Here is a 20,371-nt window from a genome sequence, read left to right as displayed (position 1 = left end):
TACTTGGGTTCGTTTCTCTTTCAGCAACCGACGAAGCGACCAACCAAGGGGGCTCCTCTTCCAGGGAGGAATGTCGCGGCGAGGAATTTGCCTGCACCGACGGAACTTGCATACCCCGAGCTTACGTCTGCGATGGTCGACCCGATTGCCGAGGGGGGGCGGACGAACGCGACTGTCCCTCTCAGGGTGAGTACGTTGCAACGACTTGCCGGGAAATAATGGCCAAACCGACGTTAGCTCTTACTTGCTTGGCTGTTAGAAACTCGAGGACGAGTAACGATAAACGATTTGCTTTAACAACGAGAGACGGAGAGTGTTGATTCGCACGTAGTTCGAGCGATCATTTCGCGATCGAGGAACGCGCGAAATAAGTAGAAAATATAATTGGCACCGCATATCACCAGGATTATTATTTCTCCTATCACCGCATATCACTTTGCACCCCGAGAAGAGATCGCGTTTCGACGCACGGGGACCCAGACCACATCCCAAAGTACGTAGACATTTATTAAAGGGGGGGATGGCCGTAACTGACGCGCGACTAGTTTCAGGGCCATATTTTGGGAAGGGGGAAAAGGGCTAAGAAAACAAAGGCGAAACAGATTCGGTTCCTTCTAGGTCTCGTAGATGAGCATCCGGAGAACGCCGCGGGAGTACCTCCCCCACAAACGGATCCTAATGCTCCCGAGTTGCCGACTAATCTGAGCACGCCGAGGAGTTGTGCTCCGGACGATTTTCTTTGTGCCGACGGCACTTGCATCCCCAAAACTCATCACTGCGACCATTTCTACGATTGTCGCGACTTTACCGACGAACAATACTGCTTCGGTTAGATCACCTTGATTCGTAGACCTTGATAATCTATGACGATACGCGATCCCATTATTTTCTTTTTTCCCCTTGACCCTTTTCCTTCCCCTCCGCACACTTTCGTTCGTGGACGCGTTCATTGATTCTCTTGGTCTACGCTGCATCTTTCCTATCAGTTTGTGTTAGACGCTGGATAGAAGATGTGTGTAGGTTGTTAAGTAGAAATTTGAATAATATATTTGCCGAGTCGTCGAATCGTTGCGATCTCGTTATCGGACGCACCCTTCCCCAATAGTGTAGTGCATTTCTGCCTGATATTCGAGTACTGGATCGTTCCTTTTTTTTTTCTCTTAGGTAGAGCATTTAGTCGGTGCAGCATGCTTACGATAAATATTGTAGATCTCAAATCATTTTTCCGCTCTCCGACGTATCGATATTTTATCGATTCATGGCAAAACTCCGTCTACGAATAATAAAGACGCGTGTTCTTTTTAAATCTGTATCTTTTTCAATTCTAAGGAATTTTTCCATGAATCGTTTTAATTGTCTTTCTTCTTTCTTTTGTCTTTTTAAGTAGGTACTTGTTCGTAGAAAATAGTTCAATTCTTGTCAGTTTGTATTATATTTCTTCCATGTGACGTTAAGTATTTATATAAGACTACGTTAAGTAGTTAGCAACATTTTTTCTCTGTAATCTGTATGCTTTGTTTAAGTATTTTCAATTAAGTGTACGTTCTCTTTCACGTAAGCTCTTCGCAAGTTATACTCGATAAAATCTTCTTCGCCACATCGTATTTTTCTATTTTAGATATATCTGTTTAGAAAGTAATCCAAATAATTGGTTTGTCGTCGTCGTCGTCGTCGTCGTCGTCGCCGTATAATATCAAGATATCATATTTTTCATTTACCATTTATGCGTTTTTCGATCGATAATTATAGAGGATCGAACGAAATGTTGTATTTTAGGATGCGGACAAGATCAATTCCAATGCAGAACTGGCGATTGCATTAGAATCGACCAAAAGTGCGACAGACGTATCGATTGCGAAGACGGCTCGGACGAACCTGCCGAGTGTGGTAATTATAAATGAATCCTTACCGATAACCATCTTCTTCTTGCCTACTTTCTCCTTATTTTTGTCAGAGACAACTCTCGAACCGGGACCGGGTGGTCATCCTATGCCAGGTCGTTGCCCTGCTGGTCAATTCCAATGCGTTTTGGATAAGGCCTGCGTTCCCATCTCCTCCGTTTGCAACGGCATTCCCGAGTGCAGAGATGCCACCGACGAAGACAATTGCGGTAAGAAACATTAATCAAGTTTTAAGAAACGAACTTTTAGCCCTTATTCCAAATGATGGCGACGAGGGCAAATCGATCGATAAGGAAATCGCGTTAATCTACTCGAATCAAAGATTACGTCGAGGACTGTTCGTCGGACGAGTGGAGATGCGAGAAAGGTGGTTGCATTTACCTCTACCAACGTTGCGACCAATCAGTCGATTGTCTCCTCGACGATAGCGACGAGATCGGCTGCACCAATTATACGCTTACCGAGAAAAATAACAGTAGATGCGAGCCATACGAGTGGAGATGCAAGAACGGCCAGTGTATACCGTTGTCACGACGATGCGACAAAAGGTTCGACTGTCCTACGGACATGTCCGACGAATTCGACTGCAGTTACGATTTTAGTGAGTTGGCAAATGCAACAACGGTCCCTCTACTACTCATTGCATTTATTTCACTCCTGCATCGGCGAACAACGCCGACAATTAATATTTCAAGATAACAAGGACGATAATAATACTCGCATGCTTATTACAATATCCTGAAACAACTCGTCGAGAGGAATGAACGAGCGTGATTAAACGAATGCCTTTTCATTGCATTTTTGTAAAAAAAAAAAAACAAAAAAAAACAACTGATTTGGAGATTATTAACAGCGACGGGTCAACTAACTTACTTACGTAACGCTCGATGGAATTTAATACCAACCTAGATCTATGTAACAACATCTTTCTACTTTATTATTTACGCGTGCATTTCTCTCCTTCCTACAGGTCAAACCGGTGGATCGAGCGGCCTGAACTTGAAAACTTATCCGAGCGAGCAAGTGATCAAAGAGAGTACGTATACCCCTATGAAATGTTTCATTATTTTCTCTTCGTTAAATTGGACACGGAACACCGCGAACGATAATTATTCGCAATCGTAGAAAAATGATATCGTTTAATTGGTTAAAATAGTAACCATCCAGCAGCCAATCGAAAAGTAAAGTTAATTAATATTCATGTTTCTTGTGTTTTTCTTGCCTTGGTCAGACCCGGCGAAGCAAGGTAAGAGATTTAAAAAAAAGTAATAAGCAATAGAAACACGCTGTGGGCTCGCATAATCTTCATTCTTCATTACAGAGATAAAAGTGTTATTAATATAGGACGTATCGCCTCGTTGGTTTTACATTATGCGTTTTCATAAATCATAAGATGCGCATAAATTCACGCATTTGAAAAAGTAGCTTACTCCTTTATTATTACACGTCGAAAAACATGAAAAGACGCATTTATATGTCTTCTCGGAATCAACACGCTAATCCGTGTTCGAACGAGAAAAATACTTGTGCATGAAATTTCGCTTGGCATGATTACCCTCTACGCTGGTTCCCCTCTCCCACACGATTCCACGATTTCATATGGGAAGTATTAAACACCCAGTCGAATTGTCCTAAATGAATATCCTCGAGATCATTTTTCGATATTATTTTGCAAAAGAATAATGCAATTTATTGATACTTGGAGAAAAACAACTCGTCCGTAACATTAACTCCGTACTAATGAAAATCTCTTGGCGTTAACGTAACTGCGATAAATTTGCACGTTGCACGATGAAACTAGCATATTAGTCTTAGCTAACGCGACTATAAATCGGGCGTTAAGAGAGTCGCCGTTATGGAATAACATAATCCTCGACTCGAAAGTCGTCTAGGATCTACTAGGAAAGGATTGTTGAATAACGCACATCGTGCATTACCTCTCCTCGCATTACCGTACAGGCCGCGAGGTCGTCTTCCAATGCCGTGACGAAGGTCCTCTGCGTGCAAGAGTACGCTGGTTCCGCGATAATAATCTTCCTCTGCCGCCTGCCAGTCGAGATCTAAATGGTAGATTGGAAATACCAAACATTCAGCTCGATCATGCGGGAACTTACATTTGCGAAGCGGTGGGCTATCCTCCATCCACGCCAGGAAGTCGGCTTACCGTAAATCTCACCGTTGAGAAGTGTACGTATCTATGAAAAATATTATAATACAACTTGCGGGGGGGGGGGGGGGGGACAAAATGAACGAATAAATAGGAATTCGATTATTGCCCGCAGTCGAGGAACCCGCAACGAGGCCCCCACAAGTTTGTCAATACGATCAGGCAACTTGCAGCAATGGAGATTGCATTCCTAAATCGTACGTCTGTGACGGAAAATTCGACTGCACGGATGGCTCCGACGAGATGAGATGCAGTACGTACCCGCCGTACCACTGTACACGCTTAATCTTTATAATTAATATATAAATAATGTTTTTGCAGATCCACACGGATGCGAACCCAACGAATTTCGATGCAACAACAAGCAGTGCGTGAGCAAGCTTTGGCGTTGCGACGGCGAGAGGGATTGCGCCGACAACAGCGACGAAGAAAATTGTACACCGGCTCCACCTGGTTCGCCATGCCGTTATAACGAATTCTCTTGTGCGTCCTACGACCAATGTATACCAAAGATTTATCATTGCGACAGAGAACGGGATTGTCTCGATGGTAGCGACGAGCTTGGCTGCTGTGAGTTGGGATATCCTTTTGTTCGTAGTTCCTCGTTCTTTCTCTCGGCACAACCTCGTCTCTCGAATATCGAATTTCAGCTCCCGTCTACATCGTCAAACCACCACCGCCGATGGTAGTCCTTGAACCAGGTAGTCTCATGGTACTCACGTGTACGGCTATCGGTGTACCCACTCCAGAGATAATTTGGCGACTAAACTGGGGACACGTACACTCGAAATGTACTTCTACTTCCGTAAACGGAACCGGAACATTAACGTGCCCCGATATACAGCGAGAAGACTCGGGCGCTTACTCCTGCGAAGCTTTGAATCCAGCTGGCTTCGTAATAGGTCAACCGGATGCTATTTTGGTGGTAAAAGAGCCGAAAGGCATTTGCCCCAAGGGAATGTTCAACAACGAGGCGCGTACCCTCGACGAGTGCATATCTTGCTTTTGCTTCGGGGTGGCCACCGAGTGTCGTAGCGCCAATTTGTTCACTTATCAGATCCCACCTCCGTTCGAAAGTCACAAGATTCTGTCGATTCAAACCGAATCGGAGATACGCATTTACGGCGATATCAAAGACGACATATCCGAGATTAGGCCCATCGGACGAGACGGCATTGAATTGATCGAATCCTACAGCAGCGAAATGAGTAGCTACAAAATACCCTACTATGCTTTATCCGAGAATTATCACGGTAGTCAATTAAAGTCTTACGGTGGTTATCTGACTTATACGATTCATTACAATGGCAACGGAGCACCGAACAATGCGCCTTCAGTCATTCTTAGCGGTAACAAATACATACTCGTCCACAAGGGCAAACATATCCCTCCCGACTACGAGACGAAAGAATCCGTCAGATTTTTCTACGGCGAGTGGTACAAGCGTCAAGGTAGCAGCGAGCTCCTGGCATCCAGAGAAGAAATAATGATGACCCTAGCAAACGTCGACAATATTCTTATCAAGTACGTACTACTAGTTCATCCTTGTAGGCTATTTATTTGTGTATCGCCATTTTATCCTCTCGTCGTCCAGGGCAAAGTACGAAAATTCTCCGCAATTGGACGTGCGTATCACCAACATCGTCATGGACACCGCCGACGCGCGCAATACCGGATTGGGATCCGCGAATTACGTGGAAGAGTGTCAATGTCCTACCGGTACGTATTTGTAAGCGCGAACAAAATCAAAATGAAAATCAAAATGAAAATCAAAATGAAAATCAAAATGAAAATCAAAATGAAAATCGTAATCGCATTTTCTAAGGATACACCGGGCTTTCCTGCGAGAGCTGTGCACCAGGATACCTTCGACGCGAGAGCGGACTATGGCTTGGACAATGTTACCGAGACGAGGCACCCTGCGCCCCGGGATACTACGGAGATCCTTCGAGAAATATACCTTGCCAGCTTTGTCCATGTCCGCTGACCAATCCATCGAACCAGTAAGAATATCTAGATATTTATTTCGCGTCGATGACAGTCCGACGATTTCTAACGACGATTGTTTAGATTTACGCGAAATTGTCATCTCGGATCGGACGGTGAGCCCACGTGCGATTGTCCAGCCGGATACGTCGGTCGAAGATGCGAACAATGCGCCATTGGCTATCAAGGAAATCCTCTAATTCCTGGGGATATGTGCGTACCCGTCGAACAATGCGATCCCGACGGTAGCATCAGTCCGAACGCCGATCCGTATACTGGAAAATGTCGTTGCAAGGTATTCCATCTATTTCTTTTTTTCCTTCCGTTTTTAAGCGCACTTATACAATATCCTCCCTTTCTTCGATATTCATCTTCGATATTCATCTTCGATATTTAATGTTAATGCGTTCGATCGTTTTCGATCCTCGTCAACGACACGAACTACGTGAGTACTTGATCAGTTTGCCATCCTAAATTATTTTCGATTCTCTTTTCTTTACGTCTTATGAACACCTGTAAGCGTTCATTTCTTAATACATCCGTATTAACTAATTATATACCGTGTTTAGCAATACGCAACGGGTCTAACGTGCGATCAATGCAAGGCAAATACATTCAGCTTAGGCTCTAGGAATCAATTCGGATGCATAAGTTGTTTCTGCATGGGTACTACGAATAAATGTGTTGCATCCAACTGGTACAGAAACGAGGTAATTCAAATGACGATTATCGATCGATTATGGTTCGATTATTTTCTTAATACTATTATTATTTTCAGATTCACGTGTCGTTTACTAATTCCATACGAGGATTTAGTCTAATAGAATCTAAGACAACCGACGTTCCCATAGTAAACGGTATTCGACTCGATACGATCAGTCGCGAGATAGTCTACAGCGATTTTCATAATCGTGGTAGTAATGACGTATATTATTGGCAATTACCGAATATTTTCCTCGGCGATCAGATAACGTCGTATGGTGGTAATCTTAAATATACCGTTCGGTACGTCCCATCTCCGGGCGGTCAAAGTTCCAAAAACAATGCTGCGGACGTTGAATTAATTAGCGTAAGTATTTCCATATACGTATAGTTTATCTTACGACGATATTAACCACGATCTCGATAACAGGCAAACGACATTAAATTGCTGTACTATTCGCGAAAATCCCCCGAACCGAATTCCCAGCAATCGTTCACCGTTCCGTTGCTCGAACAATATTGGCAACGTGCCGACGGAACCATAACCGACAGAGAACATCTTTTAATGGCATTAGCGGACGTACGAGCAATCAATATTAAAGCAACTTACACGACCCACACCGACGAGGCGGCGTAAGTAGAGAACTCTTTGTAACGCAAGCCCAACGCAAGAAGCACAATATACGCGACTTTTCAGGCTCTCTTCGGTTTCCCTCGATACGGCGGAGAAACATAACACTGGAAAGTCAAGAGCCGTCGAAGTCGAGGAATGCAGTTGTCCCGTTGGATACAAGGGACTCTCGTGCGAAGATTGCGACGTTGGATATACGAGGGCCATGGAAGGATTATATCTTGGAATTTGCGAGCCTTGTAATTGCAACGGACACTCGAATCAGTGCGATCCAGAAACCGGAATGTGCGAGGTAATAATAACTAATCAAAATAATATTATATATTATTCCAATATCGTATCATTATTACGTTCTTAAGAATTGCGCCGACCATACTACCGGAGAATTTTGCGAAAAATGCGAACCTGGATACAGAGGAGACGCGACTCGTGGCACTTCCAACGATTGCGAACGCGAGGATGAACCGGCATCGTGCCAATGCAACCAAGCTGGATCTCGTAGCGCCTCGTGTTACAATAATCGTTGCGAATGCAAGAGAAACGTCGAAGGACCGGAATGCAACAGATGTCGTCAGGGTACTTTTGGATTGTCCACTGAAAATACGGACGGCTGTAACGAATGTTATTGCAGCGGCGTGACCAAGCAATGTCACGAAAGTTCCCTCTACGTTCAGCAAATACCAATATGGGTTTATGATTCCCATCATGGATTTACCCTTACCGATGCGTAAGCTTATCTCTAATCCTATAAGTCAATCTGTCTATAGTAGCATTCTTACTCGATGATAAATGAATCCTTAACAAATTAGGACTAGGCAAGACGTTATAGACGACGGCTTTGATTTGAACGTTGCCATGAACGAAATTGGATATCGCTATCCCGATAATCGTAGCCGTAGACTGTTTTGGTCTTTGCCATCCGCTTGTACCGGAAATCAAGTCAAAAGCTACGGGGGTAATTTAATTTTGACTCAGCATATCACTGCACAGCCTGGAGCGCAGAGCTACAAAGATCAAGACGTTTTACTCATCGGAAATGGCATCACGTTGTTTTGGACTAATCCAACCGATGTTTTGCCGGATATACCTTTGGTTCGTATAGCGAGAATAGAAAGAGAGAGAGAGAGATAAATGAAAAATATGAGAGAACAAACGAAAACTTTTGTTTAGACTTACTCCGTTCCACTGAGAGAATCAGAATGGAAACGTTTGACGACTGCCGGTCCACGTAGCGCTTCTCGTACGGATATGATGACGGTTCTTTCCAATATCGAAGCTATTCTAGTACGAGCTTCTCATAGCGATAGGATGACGGCAACTTACATAAGCGATATTAGTCTCGATACAGCGGTAGAAAATTTCACTGGACACAAAAGAGCGACTCAAGTCGAAGCGTGTCGTTGTCCGCCTGGTTACCTTGGTACGTCTTGCGAAATTTGTGCTCGCGGATACTATAGGGATACCAGTGATAGAGCCATCAGCGTTCTTGGCTCTTGCAATCTCTGTCCGTGCAATAACAACGAAGAAAGTTGCGAGATTAATAGGTCTGGACATGTCAAGTGTAATTGCATACCAGGATATACGGGAGAAAATTGCCAAGATGTTGGTAAGTAGTATGATTCCTTTTCAAACAGATTTATTACTCATAGAAATGATTTTTAGTCGAGTATCCTCCTCCGACAAGTCCATCAACGCCAACGATTACTCCACCAAGAATCGTTGTTTTCGTACAAGAACCAGAATTCCAAATTGTTCATACTGGAAATACCGTTAGATATCATTGCAGCGGTAGATCGCTCGACAACGTAAGCTTGATAATCATTGCGTAAATCGATGCGATTGCATTGTTCCTTTCTCCGAATCTCTTTTTCTTATTCTTTATGTTTTATATTACACAGGGTTCTTTGAATATTCGTTGGGAGAAAGAAGGTGGTCAGTTACCATCTGGCAGGAGCGTAGACGATTCTCACGGAGTCTTAATCATTAGAGATGTCAAAGTGTCCGACAGCGGTATATACGTTTGTCAAGTTAGCGACGGAATAAATATTGGCATTAAGAAAGTTACTCTTACAGTGGGAGGTATGAATGATTTTCATGTTAATTAATATATATATATATAAATGAATCTAGAGATAATATACAAATTGTCATATTTCCTACGGACGCAGCTTTTCCAAAAAGTTTGTTAGAAATACCAGGTACTCTTTTATAATCGTACTCTCGTAGCGCGATGTAGAATTAAGAAGTGACGAAATGAGTTGGTTGATCCATATCATATTCGATTTCAGGAGCAAATCCGGTGAAACCTCGAGTCGTCATTATGCCACCATACCTCGAAGTTAAAGAAGGAGAACCGGTGGAATTCCATTGCGAGGCTAATGGTAATCCTCCTCCGCACGTAGAATGGATTCGACTACATGGAAGCATAAGCTCCGAGTCTTCGTTCCGTAATGGCGTTTGGAGGCTCCCAGCTGCCTCGAGGAATGACGCGGCCGAATATAAATGCATTGCTAGAAATAATGTCGGAGTAGTCGAACAAACGACGATTCTTTACGTTAGAGGTACGAATACTATTATAAATGTTATTAATGGTATCGAATAGTAGAGTTACACGAGTACGTATTCGCAGAGAATCCGGAAGGGCCTTCGGCTACTGGTTCGGCACCTATTATAACGCCCGCCGAATGGGTTGGGTATAGCGGAGATGTCGTTAGACTAACTTGTACTCCATCACAGAATGCTAATCTAACGTGGATCCGATCCGATGGCTTATCTCTCCCTTACTCCGCGACTCAGCACGACGGTATTCTGATGATCAATAATCCAACGGTTAACGATTCCGGTATATATGTCTGTATCGCCATCAGTTACAAAGGAACGGAAACTAATTCTACCGCTAGAATAATGATCGTTCCACGAAGAGATCCACCGTCGGTCAAAGTCAAGCCCGAGAGACAAATAATCTCTCAAGGAACGTCGACCGAAATACGTTGCGTTACGAGCGGAGAACCGGGTCTACAAGTGAAATGGAGCAAATTTTCCGAACCGATGAATCCGCACGTTCAACAAGTCGGCGATACCCTGCGAATTATCAATGCACAAGTTTCCGATCGAGGCGTTTACATTTGTCGAGTCAGTAGTCCCATAGGCAGCTACGAAGCTAGTGCTATCGTCGAAATTGAACGTAAGACACCAATTTAGCAATATTATCGAATCGAATAAGTATAACCTAATACTTTTGATCGAATGCGCAGCTCGTGAAAGCCCAGTTCTGGAACTGTACCCGAAAGATGTTCAACCCGTCACTCTCGGGGGCTCCACCGATTTGCTATGTCGCGCCACCGCTGGTCTTCCGCTTCCCGAGATCCGTTGGTCTCGCGAAGACGGTAGACCATTTGCTCCAAATATCGAACAACTTCCTGGTGGATTGTTAAGGTTCTCTAACGTTACGATCAACGATGGCGGTTCTTACGTGTGCTCGGCCACGAATGAAGTTGGCTCGACGTCTGCGATAGCTCATATCGAAGTACAGTCCATACCCGTTATTACGATCGAACCAAGGTCCGGTATTTTGCAAGTCAAACTCGGAGATAAAGTGCGATTAACTTGCAGCGCTGTAGGCCATCCACAACCAAATGTTGCCTGGAGTAAACACGTCAACGGATTGGCCACGTAGTAAGTTGCCCAAATGAAATTTCATCTTTTCCAAGGAGATAATTTATCTATATTTACAGCGACGCGTATAGCAGAACTGCTGCTACCCCGTTGAGCGCGGTATACGAAATTTTATCCGTTTCTACCGACGACGAAGGATCTTACTCTTGTCAAGCGTCCAATTCGGTTGGCATCGTCGAGGATCGTGTTTTAATACGCATCGAGGACAACGACATTGATTCTATCCCTTGTAGAGGCGATATGCCGTGCAATACTGGTCAAACGAATAACGATAACGTATGTTATTTAATACGATTACCTTTTTCACGATCACATTGCAAAATTCATCTAATTTTATTATTATTCCAGAGATATTCCAATGGCGTATTAATTCCCGAAGATTTTCTCAGAATTCCCAATGGCGGTAAAGTAGAAATGCGTTGTCAAGTAATTGCACCCGATGGCGATCAGATTTATCTTGACTGGAAGAGAAGCGATCATCGTGCCTTGCCAAAGGGTAGTACCGTTCATAATGGCGTTTTAAGCATACCAGTGGTCGACAAGTATTCCGCAGGAGAATACATCTGTCTTGGTTTAAATCCCGCTGGCACAGTTATTTTCAAAGCTAAATCTCATCTCGAAATAATATGTAAGTATTTCCAAAGGTATAAATGGATGCGAGATACGTTCGTTACAAGAATTTCATATTTTCTTCGCAGCTCCGCCTAGAATCGAGTTAAATCCGACTCGTCAAACCGTTGGTCCTGGAAAAAATCCTTCTATAACTTGTACCGCGACTGGAGACGAACCTCTTCATATTCAATGGGAAGCTATAGGACGACCACTTCCACGTTCCGTGTCTCATGACATCGGGGTGTTGCAATTCCACGGTATAACGTATTCCGATGCAGGAAAGTATGTTTGCAAGGCCAGCAACGAAGCAGGCACGGCCGAAGCGGTAGCGGAAGTTATAGTCAACGGTTTGTCTTTTTAATCAACTCATATCACATCGATTTATTACTTATATCCGTCAGATTTATCTTTATTCTCAACAGAACATTCTTACGACGACACAAGTATTCGTGCCGCGCAAAGAGACATTACGACGTATTCAGGTAATTCTGTACGTTTGCGTTGCGACATCAGGGAGAGTGCTGTAATAGAATGGACCAGAGAAGGCCAATTATTGCCTTCGCACAGTCGAATTGGTGAAAATTATTTAGAATTAATGCAAGTCAGACCGGAAGACAGCGGAAGATATATTTGTAAAATTCGTAACTCTCATGGAGTTTCCAGCGATTACATTAATTTAAATGTTCAACGTAAGTAATACATCAATATATATACGTGTGCTTGCTATTTCAATGAAATACTATCGAAATTAATAATCAATCATTAACAAGTACTATTTAATACTGCTGACGTAGATCGATCTTAAATATTCCTTTCGAAGGATACACACAAACTTTGTTCCTACAAACTTTGCTCTTTTTTCTTTCTTTCCAGCCATATAGCTTTTCTATTGATTTTTTTTCTTTTTCATTTTATTAATTTATTACGTTGTAACCTTTATTTTCCTCTTGTAATCTTTCAATAAGAAGCACGTGTATCGTCCAAAACGCAGCTATTTTTTATCCGAACATTTTTATACAAACAATGCAAATTTCTTCATAAATGATTCATTCAACGAAAATAACATATACTGCGTGCGACATTTTTCTCTTTTGCATAATTACAATTGCTTACGTAATAGAACGCTATTATTCTTTAGATTTCTTTCTTGTCGAAAGTTTGTCATGCAGCTTGTCGTATTAGAACTGGTATATATTACAACGCTAGTAAAATATTGATTATATTAAATATGATTGCAACTATGGTTTCAACGAAAGACTTCTTCAGACTAGGTTTTGACAAAGCTCGCGTTATGATTTAGTAGTTAATTTGCTTGCGGATTGCATGCCAGTATACCAAACGCAGTGCAGACCCGGGGAGTATCAGTGCTACAACAATCAACAATGCATTCCTTTGGATTACTTTTGCGACGGCTATGCTCAATGCAACGACGGTACTGACGAACGCTTCTGCCGCATCCCGCAATATCGCCAATATCTTCGAAGACTACGCGGTTTGTTTTGAGATTTGTGTTTCGTGTGATGTCTTGTAATATAAATTAGAATTTTTGTCTTATATTTTTTACCATTATCCTTTGTCTCTCTGTTGCCTATTTTTATTCTTAATAATTTAGATTCTCGATCGTAAGTTGCAAGACAACGTTGACCGCAATAGTAGTATCCAGTAGTAGTATCCAATAGTAGTATCCAATAGTAGTATCCGATTTGTCTTCCACATAACGGACCATATTTCCTCTTCTTTCCCTTTTCCTTCCTTACTTCTTACAATTAAAGAAAATGCGACGTACTTTGGCGCATATTATTTGCATGGTAAATAATATATGTTATATTTGTCGCGCTAAGACAAACATGATAAAGCGACCAGAACTGCCCATATTCAGGTGTTTACTCTTCAACGATGTGAAGCTTACTTCAAAAGAGAATAAATGATATGAAGTTAATAATAGTAACTGTTCAATTTCAGCTGCTGTTACACCTGCGCTTAGCATCGAAGCATCTCAAGATCCTGTAAATATCGGAGATACGGTCGATATACGTTGCGCGTGCTCGGGTACTCCTAATCCGCGCTATCGATGGTCCAGACCAAATCATCCAGATTTACCATTGAACGCTCAAACGTATGGAAATATTCTTAGATTATCGAATGTAGCTGTTGGCGATAGTGGCGTTTACAAATGTACAGTAATGACTCCGCAAGGCATCTTTGAGGAAGATTTCAATCTCATTGTACATGGTAAATATTTTTTATCGATATATTTTATCGATTTATTTCATTTAATCTAACGACACTAAATGTAATTGTTATCGTCTGTATTATTTATGCTACCTGTTGAATCTTTTGTAAGTAGAAATATGCGAACAATGAATAGACCTTCTAAAATATTCCAATATTAAATCATTATTTTTCTCAATATCTTTATTTTAGGTGGAAATAACGATGGACCAGCAATCGAAACTAAGTCTGCACCTTATGGATCCAGCATCGAAATGGATTGCCATGTTCATCTTGACCCACCTATTACGTACAAATGGAACAAACTTGGTGGATTTTTATCTCAAAATGCACAAACATATCAGGTATAACAAAATTGTACTGTAGCATATTTTTCTAGGAAATTCTAAACGTTTACTTTTCTACTATTCTAAATAGAACAAATTAAAACTGGGAAACGTTAAAGCCGAAGATGCAGGAACATACATTTGTATAGCAAACAATGATCTAGTAAATATAGAAGTACCGACTGTGCTCGTTGTAACGGGAGTCGTACCAAACTTTAGTCAAGCACCAGAAAGTTATATAACTTTGCCTCCACTACCCGATTCGTATCTCAAGTTCAATATTGAAATATCTTTTAAACCAGAGAATTATGACGGCATTATTCTATATAATGCAGAATTAAATAACGGTAGCGGTGATTTCATTCTTCTATCCCTAGTAGGAGGATTGCCACAATTCAAGTACATATCATTTTTTTGTTATATATTTATACGCATATTATCCGAGTTTTGTATGTAAAATAATTATTTTCTAAACTGTTAGATTTGACTTTGGTTCTGGATCAGCTGTTATATCGGGAGATACGCCAATTACTCTGAGTCAGTGGCATACGATCAAAATTCAACGCGTTAGAAGAGAAGTAACGATGCTAGTCGATGGTCAGGGATCTTACAGAAGAGTTGCGAGCGGTCGAAAGCAAGGATTAGATCTTAAAGGACCGCTTTATATCGGTGGAGTTCCAAATCACAGTATCGACGTCAAAGAGGATATTACAAACAATGGATTTATTGGTTGTATCAGTAGACTAGTAATCGGTGAAAAAGAAGTAGATTTGATCGAAGATCAAACGGGTAACGTTGGAATAACGACTTGCGAAACATGCGCCGAAAATCCATGTAATAATGGTGGAGTTTGCCAGGAGGCAACTACAAAGAATGGTTACATGTGTCTATGCAAAGCTGGATTTAGTGGTAAACACTGTGATTTTGTTGGAGAAACTTGCTACCCAGGTAAAAATCAACATTTTCATTTGTTTCTTCCCTTCCTTTCCCGAACTATCTTTCATTTTATAGAACGTGACAAATGTATACGCATGCGAATCGAATTATTTGCAGGTGCCTGCGGTGAAGGAAAGTGTATGGATAAGGAGACTGGTTTCGATTGTTACTGCCCCAATGGAAAAATTGGTCCACGTTGCGAACGATCGGTAAAGATTAATGAACCAGCTTTTAACGATGACAAAGCTTTCATTGCACACGATACGCCGCCGAAGGCTCTTCGAAGGCAAGTACATATAGAATGTATACGTGTTTTTGAAAAAGCATGATGCATGGGACTGTATATTCATATTTTTCTCACTTATAATGAAATGTTTTCATCGGTGTGCAAGTAGTGGTCGTATTGTATATTTTGTAAGATTTTAATGCACTCTTTCTAAACATTTAACACACTATATTCGCGTTTACGAGAGACGGTAAGAAAATAATCGATATTATAATAACATAAGGATATACGCATTTGAAACTCTTCTCATTTGGTAATTAATTAACATCTGACCTACTTTTTAATATACACGCATATAATACATCTACTATACTAATATGCAACGTACATGCGTATACGCATATAATAATAGAGCAGCAAATTTTTCTATGCAGATAATGAAAGTAGACGCATATGAGAACAATTCCGGCCTTGTATTGTTAATTTTGCAGCATTAGCTGTCGATTATTCTCAATCAGGCTAATTGAGATGACGTTATTTTCAGGGAAAGAAAGAGTTCGACCACTACACACAGTCGATCACGCAACGTACAAGCTAGACAACTCAATGTGCGATCGAGGGCACATCACCACAATAATCTGCACCACACAAAACATTAGACTTGGCATGATATTTATGTGCACGTTTAAAGTTATTCAATATAATAGAGTCACTATAATTTGTAGCATTTTTGGTTAGACGCGGAAATGAAATGCCTATGCTACTGGAAGAATTTCAGATATACATATGTGAACTTTGGATAAAGACCTTTTTTTTTTTTTCTTTATTTACAAACATTCTGGCATTGTTCTTTTTTATTTCGCGCACGGGTCGTAGCACTTTCTATACGAGAAGAAGATTTTAGCGAGATAATTGCAAGAAGCCCGAATAGTAGAGCAAGTAGTTTCTTGGAACGAACTCCCGAATGGTGCTGCTGTAATGATAGAAGCTCATTCTCAGTCAATTTTTAATGTAGCGATAAATGTTTTGTACAGCTTTTAATTAATACACTTACGCATCATTTAGTTATATTAATTATTCGAAGTAAGACGTTAAATCATTGCCAAATATATTGCATTTAACAGTTTGAAACAAAGCTTAAGAATCGGCAATAAGCGATGTCATAAAAATATATGATATCTATATACGTGAAAATATATCAATTGTTTGTACTTATATATATAAGATTCTATAACGTGTTAAATATGTTGCTTCGTCTACGAATCAACATCTATATACTCAATGGGTATAGACCTATGCCCATAATAGGTATAAATAAATATTATAAAGGCAAATAAATATTGGTACGACTATTAATTTCTATCATTTGATATTCCACTCGTTTTAGGAAACGTATATTTATCGAGCTTTTTTTCTTCCTATCATATTGCTTAAGCAATGTAAAGCTTAAGCAGCACGTAGGCGAAATTGGCGAATATGGGATTAGACTTCTTGATTGCTTTTGGAAAAACTATATCGCACATGGCTTACTTGATAGCATCTTGCAATAACGTGCTGCATTATTTCATTCCTGTTTCATTCATACTTGAAAACCCTGACGCGTCGCGCACTAAACGACATGTTTACAACATCAAACTAATGAATGAATTGCATCGATGAAACGTTAGCTCGATTATTTTTTACTTATTGTCTACACTTATAGGCTTAAAATAGCTATGAACTTCAATCCCACCGACGAAGGAGATGGAATTTTGATATATTGTTCTCAAAGCGAAGAAGGAGTTGGAGATTTTGCAGCGCTTATAATAAAAGACAAGCACGTTGAATTTTGCTACGACGTTGGCTCGGGTATGGCCACGTTAAAATCTAATTACATCGTACAGCCTGGAACATGGACATACGTCACGATAAATCGAGACTTCAAAGAAGCAAAATTATCCGTTAATGGAGAACCATTTATAGAAGCAAGATCTCCTGGTATCGCACGTACCATGACACTGAATACACCCTTATACATTGGTGGCATTGATCGTAGAAAAATAACATTGAATAAAAATCTTAATGTTGATCGTAGTTTTCGTGGATGCATTAGCGAAGTAAGTAAGAGCTAAGTTAGATCCGTAATCGTTGCCCTAGTTGTTAGTTTATATTAGCCACTAACCGTCTAATTCCCTTATGTAACACACAGCTTGAAGTAGCTTCCGTTAGCCTGGAGATTGTAAAATCGGCGGTGGATATGGCAAATATCGAAGATTGCTCTATGCTTCATCCGAATCAGACGATTCCACGTAATACGCTCGTTACCCTTCCACCCAAAAATTCACCAACAACTTTGTACGATCCGTGCACATCGAATCCTTGCATACACGGGTATTGTCAGAGTTTAGGTTTGCGCGAATATTCCTGTACGTGCGAATATGGTTATGCAGGAAGAAATTGCGAAAAAGTATTGAAACAATGCGAGGTATTTATACCTTGTAGAAACGGCGGTACTTGCACCGATTTACCTGGATCTTACAAATGCGATTGTAGGCTTGGTTTTAATGGGCAAACTTGTGAAAAATGTAAGTCTATTCGTTTTATCCTTACCGATTGATATGTTCGCGGACGGAAAGATTTATTAAGCGTTTTATTATTATCGATGCAGTGGCAGAGATCACTTACGACATCGCGTTCAAAGGAGATGGTTGGTTAGAATTGGAAAGATCGGTAATGACGCACGAAGAAGAACGCGAAGTTTTGGGTTTCGAGATATCGACGAATAAAACTAATGGTTTAATCATGTGGCATGGGCAGACGCCAAATGATTTCAATCCCGATGACTATATATCTCTGGCAGTTGTCGATGGGTAAGTGTATACGATTTTCCGTGCATCTGATTTTATCTACCGCGATGCTACTACAATACTTTGAATAATACGCTTTCGTTTCAGTTACGTAGAATATCAATACAATTTAGGATCAGGGCCAGCAGTTATTCGCGTAACCGCTCAAAGAGTCGACGACGGGGAAAGACATAGGATCATTTTAAAACGGCAAGGTAGCGATGGTAGCATCGAATTAAACGGCGAACACACGGAAAGCGGGCTGAGCGACGGGTTACAACAAATCTTGAATACCAGAGGCAGCGTGTATTTAGGAGGTGTACCTGATTATGCAATGACATACGGACGTTACCACGAAGGATTTTCCGGTTGTATTTACACTCTGGAAGTACAAGACTCAGGAGCTATCGATATAGGAGAAAAAGCTATTAGAGGAAAAAACGTTTCTCCGTGCACCAGGTAAGAACGAAAGAGTATTCTATATAGTCTATTATAAGAGGGGATTATATTTTTTAAGATTAAGTAACATTCCAAACACGATATATATATATATATATATGGATGAAATATTATACAAGCTTTTTCCAATAACGTTACACGCTGCATAGAGTGAGATGGATTCCATCTTCGTTGGTATTTACGGACGCAGATGCAGATATTTTTGACGCATTTGTACCCCCACCTCCTGTAAATATTATTCATCCTAAACCTGCTGCAAATGTAGCCACACGTAATATTAAAAATTATTTACTAATGATCGTGTTACAACACCTGATTGCGATGAAAATAGAAAGTAGAAATATCATCGTTATTCATACACTTTTTTACGTAGGTGCTATTAATATAGCCAAAAATTCATTAATTTAAGTAGACAAATATATTTCAATTTATACAATTTATACGGTATACTTATATTCCAAGTTTGTACTAATGCATAAATGCTTGTAATATTTGTATTTCCGTAATTTTGAAAGAAATGTGTCGATAATTAATAAATTTATTAATTATTTAATGCTTTATCAACGCAATCTGGACAAATTTGACCGAACCATGGTACGTTCGATTATTAGATAGGCACAATTAGATGCTAACCATATTCGCTTTATTTTCCCCTTTATTATGTTATCAAAAATATAATTATATTTTTATCGAAGTGTGTACGTATTTAATAGCAAAAAATACTTATTTCACAGTGATCCAGTTGACAACATTTCTATGCATGGTGATCTGCTAAGAAGACATTAAGAGATCTCTATATATGATACGATCCTATCTCATTTTCCACCAAAATTCATCTTTCGATATTCAAAGCGGATGTTCTTTTATCAAATGTTTTAATGTTCTTCATTACACTCTGTTTGACAAAAAACTATACATTTGTTTACGATGTCAAACTAGGTATTATATGCAAATTTTATATAACAGCAAAACGTATAGCATTATTGCAATTTAAACATTTTTCTACTTAAGAAAAGATAAAAATGATTAATTGATGTCAAGAAATTTAGAATATTCGATTTAAAAAAATGTTAATATCAAACCTGTAATGGTTTGGACTAATGAAAGTATCTAATTAAGATTACACTCATTCATTGACAATGGTAAGAATCGTAACAGGAGTAGACAAAGTAATTATGATTTTTGCTGAAATATTTTGTTTACAATTATGGTCGATAACGTTATTGCAAACTAATAACTACTGAAATATTTTCATTAATATAGTAGTTATTTTTTATTTGTAATGAAAATGATTCCACCCGGGTATGTCGTCATGTTTTTTACTTTATTCAGATTAACCGAACACTTATATTCGACATGCTTTTGTTTAAAAAAATATACGTGTTCCTAATATAGAGATTTTTTCTTTCTTATTTTATGCTTTTTAATGTTAAGTTATGCTACCTAATAATATATATATATATATATGTAATATTTTTAATTTAACATTTAAGATATATTTCTACAGCTGCCATAGTGATTGAAAAAAAAATGTTAAATAACAATAATATATAATTTTTCACTGCCATAGCTATCATTTCTTAAAACCATAATAGCAACAGTGGATAACTGTGGATTTGCCTCGTAAAAAATTGTAATGATTGTATAAACAAAGTCACAATTTGCAAAATTTATTTTTATCGTCATTTAGCAT

At 39.9% G+C, this 20,371-nt stretch overlaps 1 protein-coding gene across 32 annotated transcripts in view; it reads left to right on the top strand.

Moving 5' to 3' along the window:
* LOC106788838 (basement membrane-specific heparan sulfate proteoglycan core protein) overlaps positions 1-20,001 on the top strand; it is a 63,395-nt gene extending 43,394 nt beyond the window's left edge. For 21 of the 32 annotated variants that reach the window (XM_014752481.1, XM_014752473.1, XM_014752457.1 and 18 more), the window contains 41 exons: positions 25-186; positions 1,777-1,887; positions 1,955-2,110; positions 2,224-2,502; positions 2,872-2,937; positions 3,133-3,147; positions 3,861-4,088; positions 4,184-4,321; positions 4,390-4,638; positions 4,719-5,592; positions 5,663-5,787; positions 5,894-6,071; positions 6,139-6,349; positions 6,624-6,764; positions 6,833-7,123; positions 7,187-7,389; positions 7,454-7,679; positions 7,747-8,114; positions 8,197-8,479; positions 8,558-8,993; positions 9,050-9,192; positions 9,286-9,466; positions 9,556-9,585; positions 9,676-9,948; positions 10,017-10,571; positions 10,642-11,062; positions 11,122-11,338; positions 11,411-11,690; positions 11,761-12,021; positions 12,097-12,363; positions 12,975-13,166; positions 13,637-13,906; positions 14,099-14,250; positions 14,324-14,631; positions 14,714-15,180; positions 15,286-15,454; positions 17,097-17,490; positions 17,583-17,958; positions 18,042-18,243; positions 18,328-18,678; positions 18,828-20,001. In XM_014752481.1, coding sequence (XP_014607967.1) covers positions 25-186; positions 1,777-1,887; positions 1,955-2,110; positions 2,224-2,502; positions 2,872-2,937; positions 3,133-3,147; positions 3,861-4,088; positions 4,184-4,321; positions 4,390-4,638; positions 4,719-5,592; positions 5,663-5,787; positions 5,894-6,071; positions 6,139-6,349; positions 6,624-6,764; positions 6,833-7,123; positions 7,187-7,389; positions 7,454-7,679; positions 7,747-8,114; positions 8,197-8,479; positions 8,558-8,993; positions 9,050-9,192; positions 9,286-9,466; positions 9,556-9,585; positions 9,676-9,948; positions 10,017-10,571; positions 10,642-11,062; positions 11,122-11,338; positions 11,411-11,690; positions 11,761-12,021; positions 12,097-12,363; positions 12,975-13,166; positions 13,637-13,906; positions 14,099-14,250; positions 14,324-14,631; positions 14,714-15,180; positions 15,286-15,454; positions 17,097-17,490; positions 17,583-17,958; positions 18,042-18,243; positions 18,328-18,678; positions 18,828-19,086 — 10,508 coding nt within the window. In that variant the 3' untranslated portion in view covers positions 19,087-20,001. Of the gene's footprint in view, positions 1-24; positions 187-1,776; positions 1,888-1,954; positions 2,111-2,223; positions 2,503-2,871; positions 2,938-3,132; positions 3,148-3,860; positions 4,089-4,183; positions 4,322-4,389; positions 4,639-4,718; positions 5,593-5,662; positions 5,788-5,893; positions 6,072-6,138; positions 6,350-6,623; positions 6,765-6,832; positions 7,124-7,186; positions 7,390-7,453; positions 7,680-7,746; positions 8,115-8,196; positions 8,480-8,557; positions 8,994-9,049; positions 9,193-9,285; positions 9,467-9,555; positions 9,586-9,675; positions 9,949-10,016; positions 10,572-10,641; positions 11,063-11,121; positions 11,339-11,410; positions 11,691-11,760; positions 12,022-12,096; positions 12,364-12,974; positions 13,167-13,636; positions 13,907-14,098; positions 14,251-14,323; positions 14,632-14,713; positions 15,181-15,285; positions 15,455-15,938; positions 16,747-17,096; positions 17,491-17,582; positions 17,959-18,041; positions 18,244-18,327; positions 18,679-18,827 lie in introns of those variants that run through there. The other 11 variants (XR_001381947.1, XM_014752462.1, XM_014752461.1 and 8 more) reach the window with 11 other exon arrangements.
* Positions 20,002-20,371: the final 370 nt, after the last annotated feature.

Source organism: Polistes canadensis, unplaced genomic scaffold (genome assembly GCF_001313835.1).
Source record: "Polistes canadensis isolate GaletaPanama2010 unplaced genomic scaffold, ASM131383v1 scaffold_155, whole genome shotgun sequence".
Taxonomy (NCBI): domain Eukaryota; kingdom Metazoa; phylum Arthropoda; class Insecta; order Hymenoptera; family Vespidae; genus Polistes; species Polistes canadensis.
This window is presented reverse-complemented; position numbering and strand designations above follow the sequence as displayed.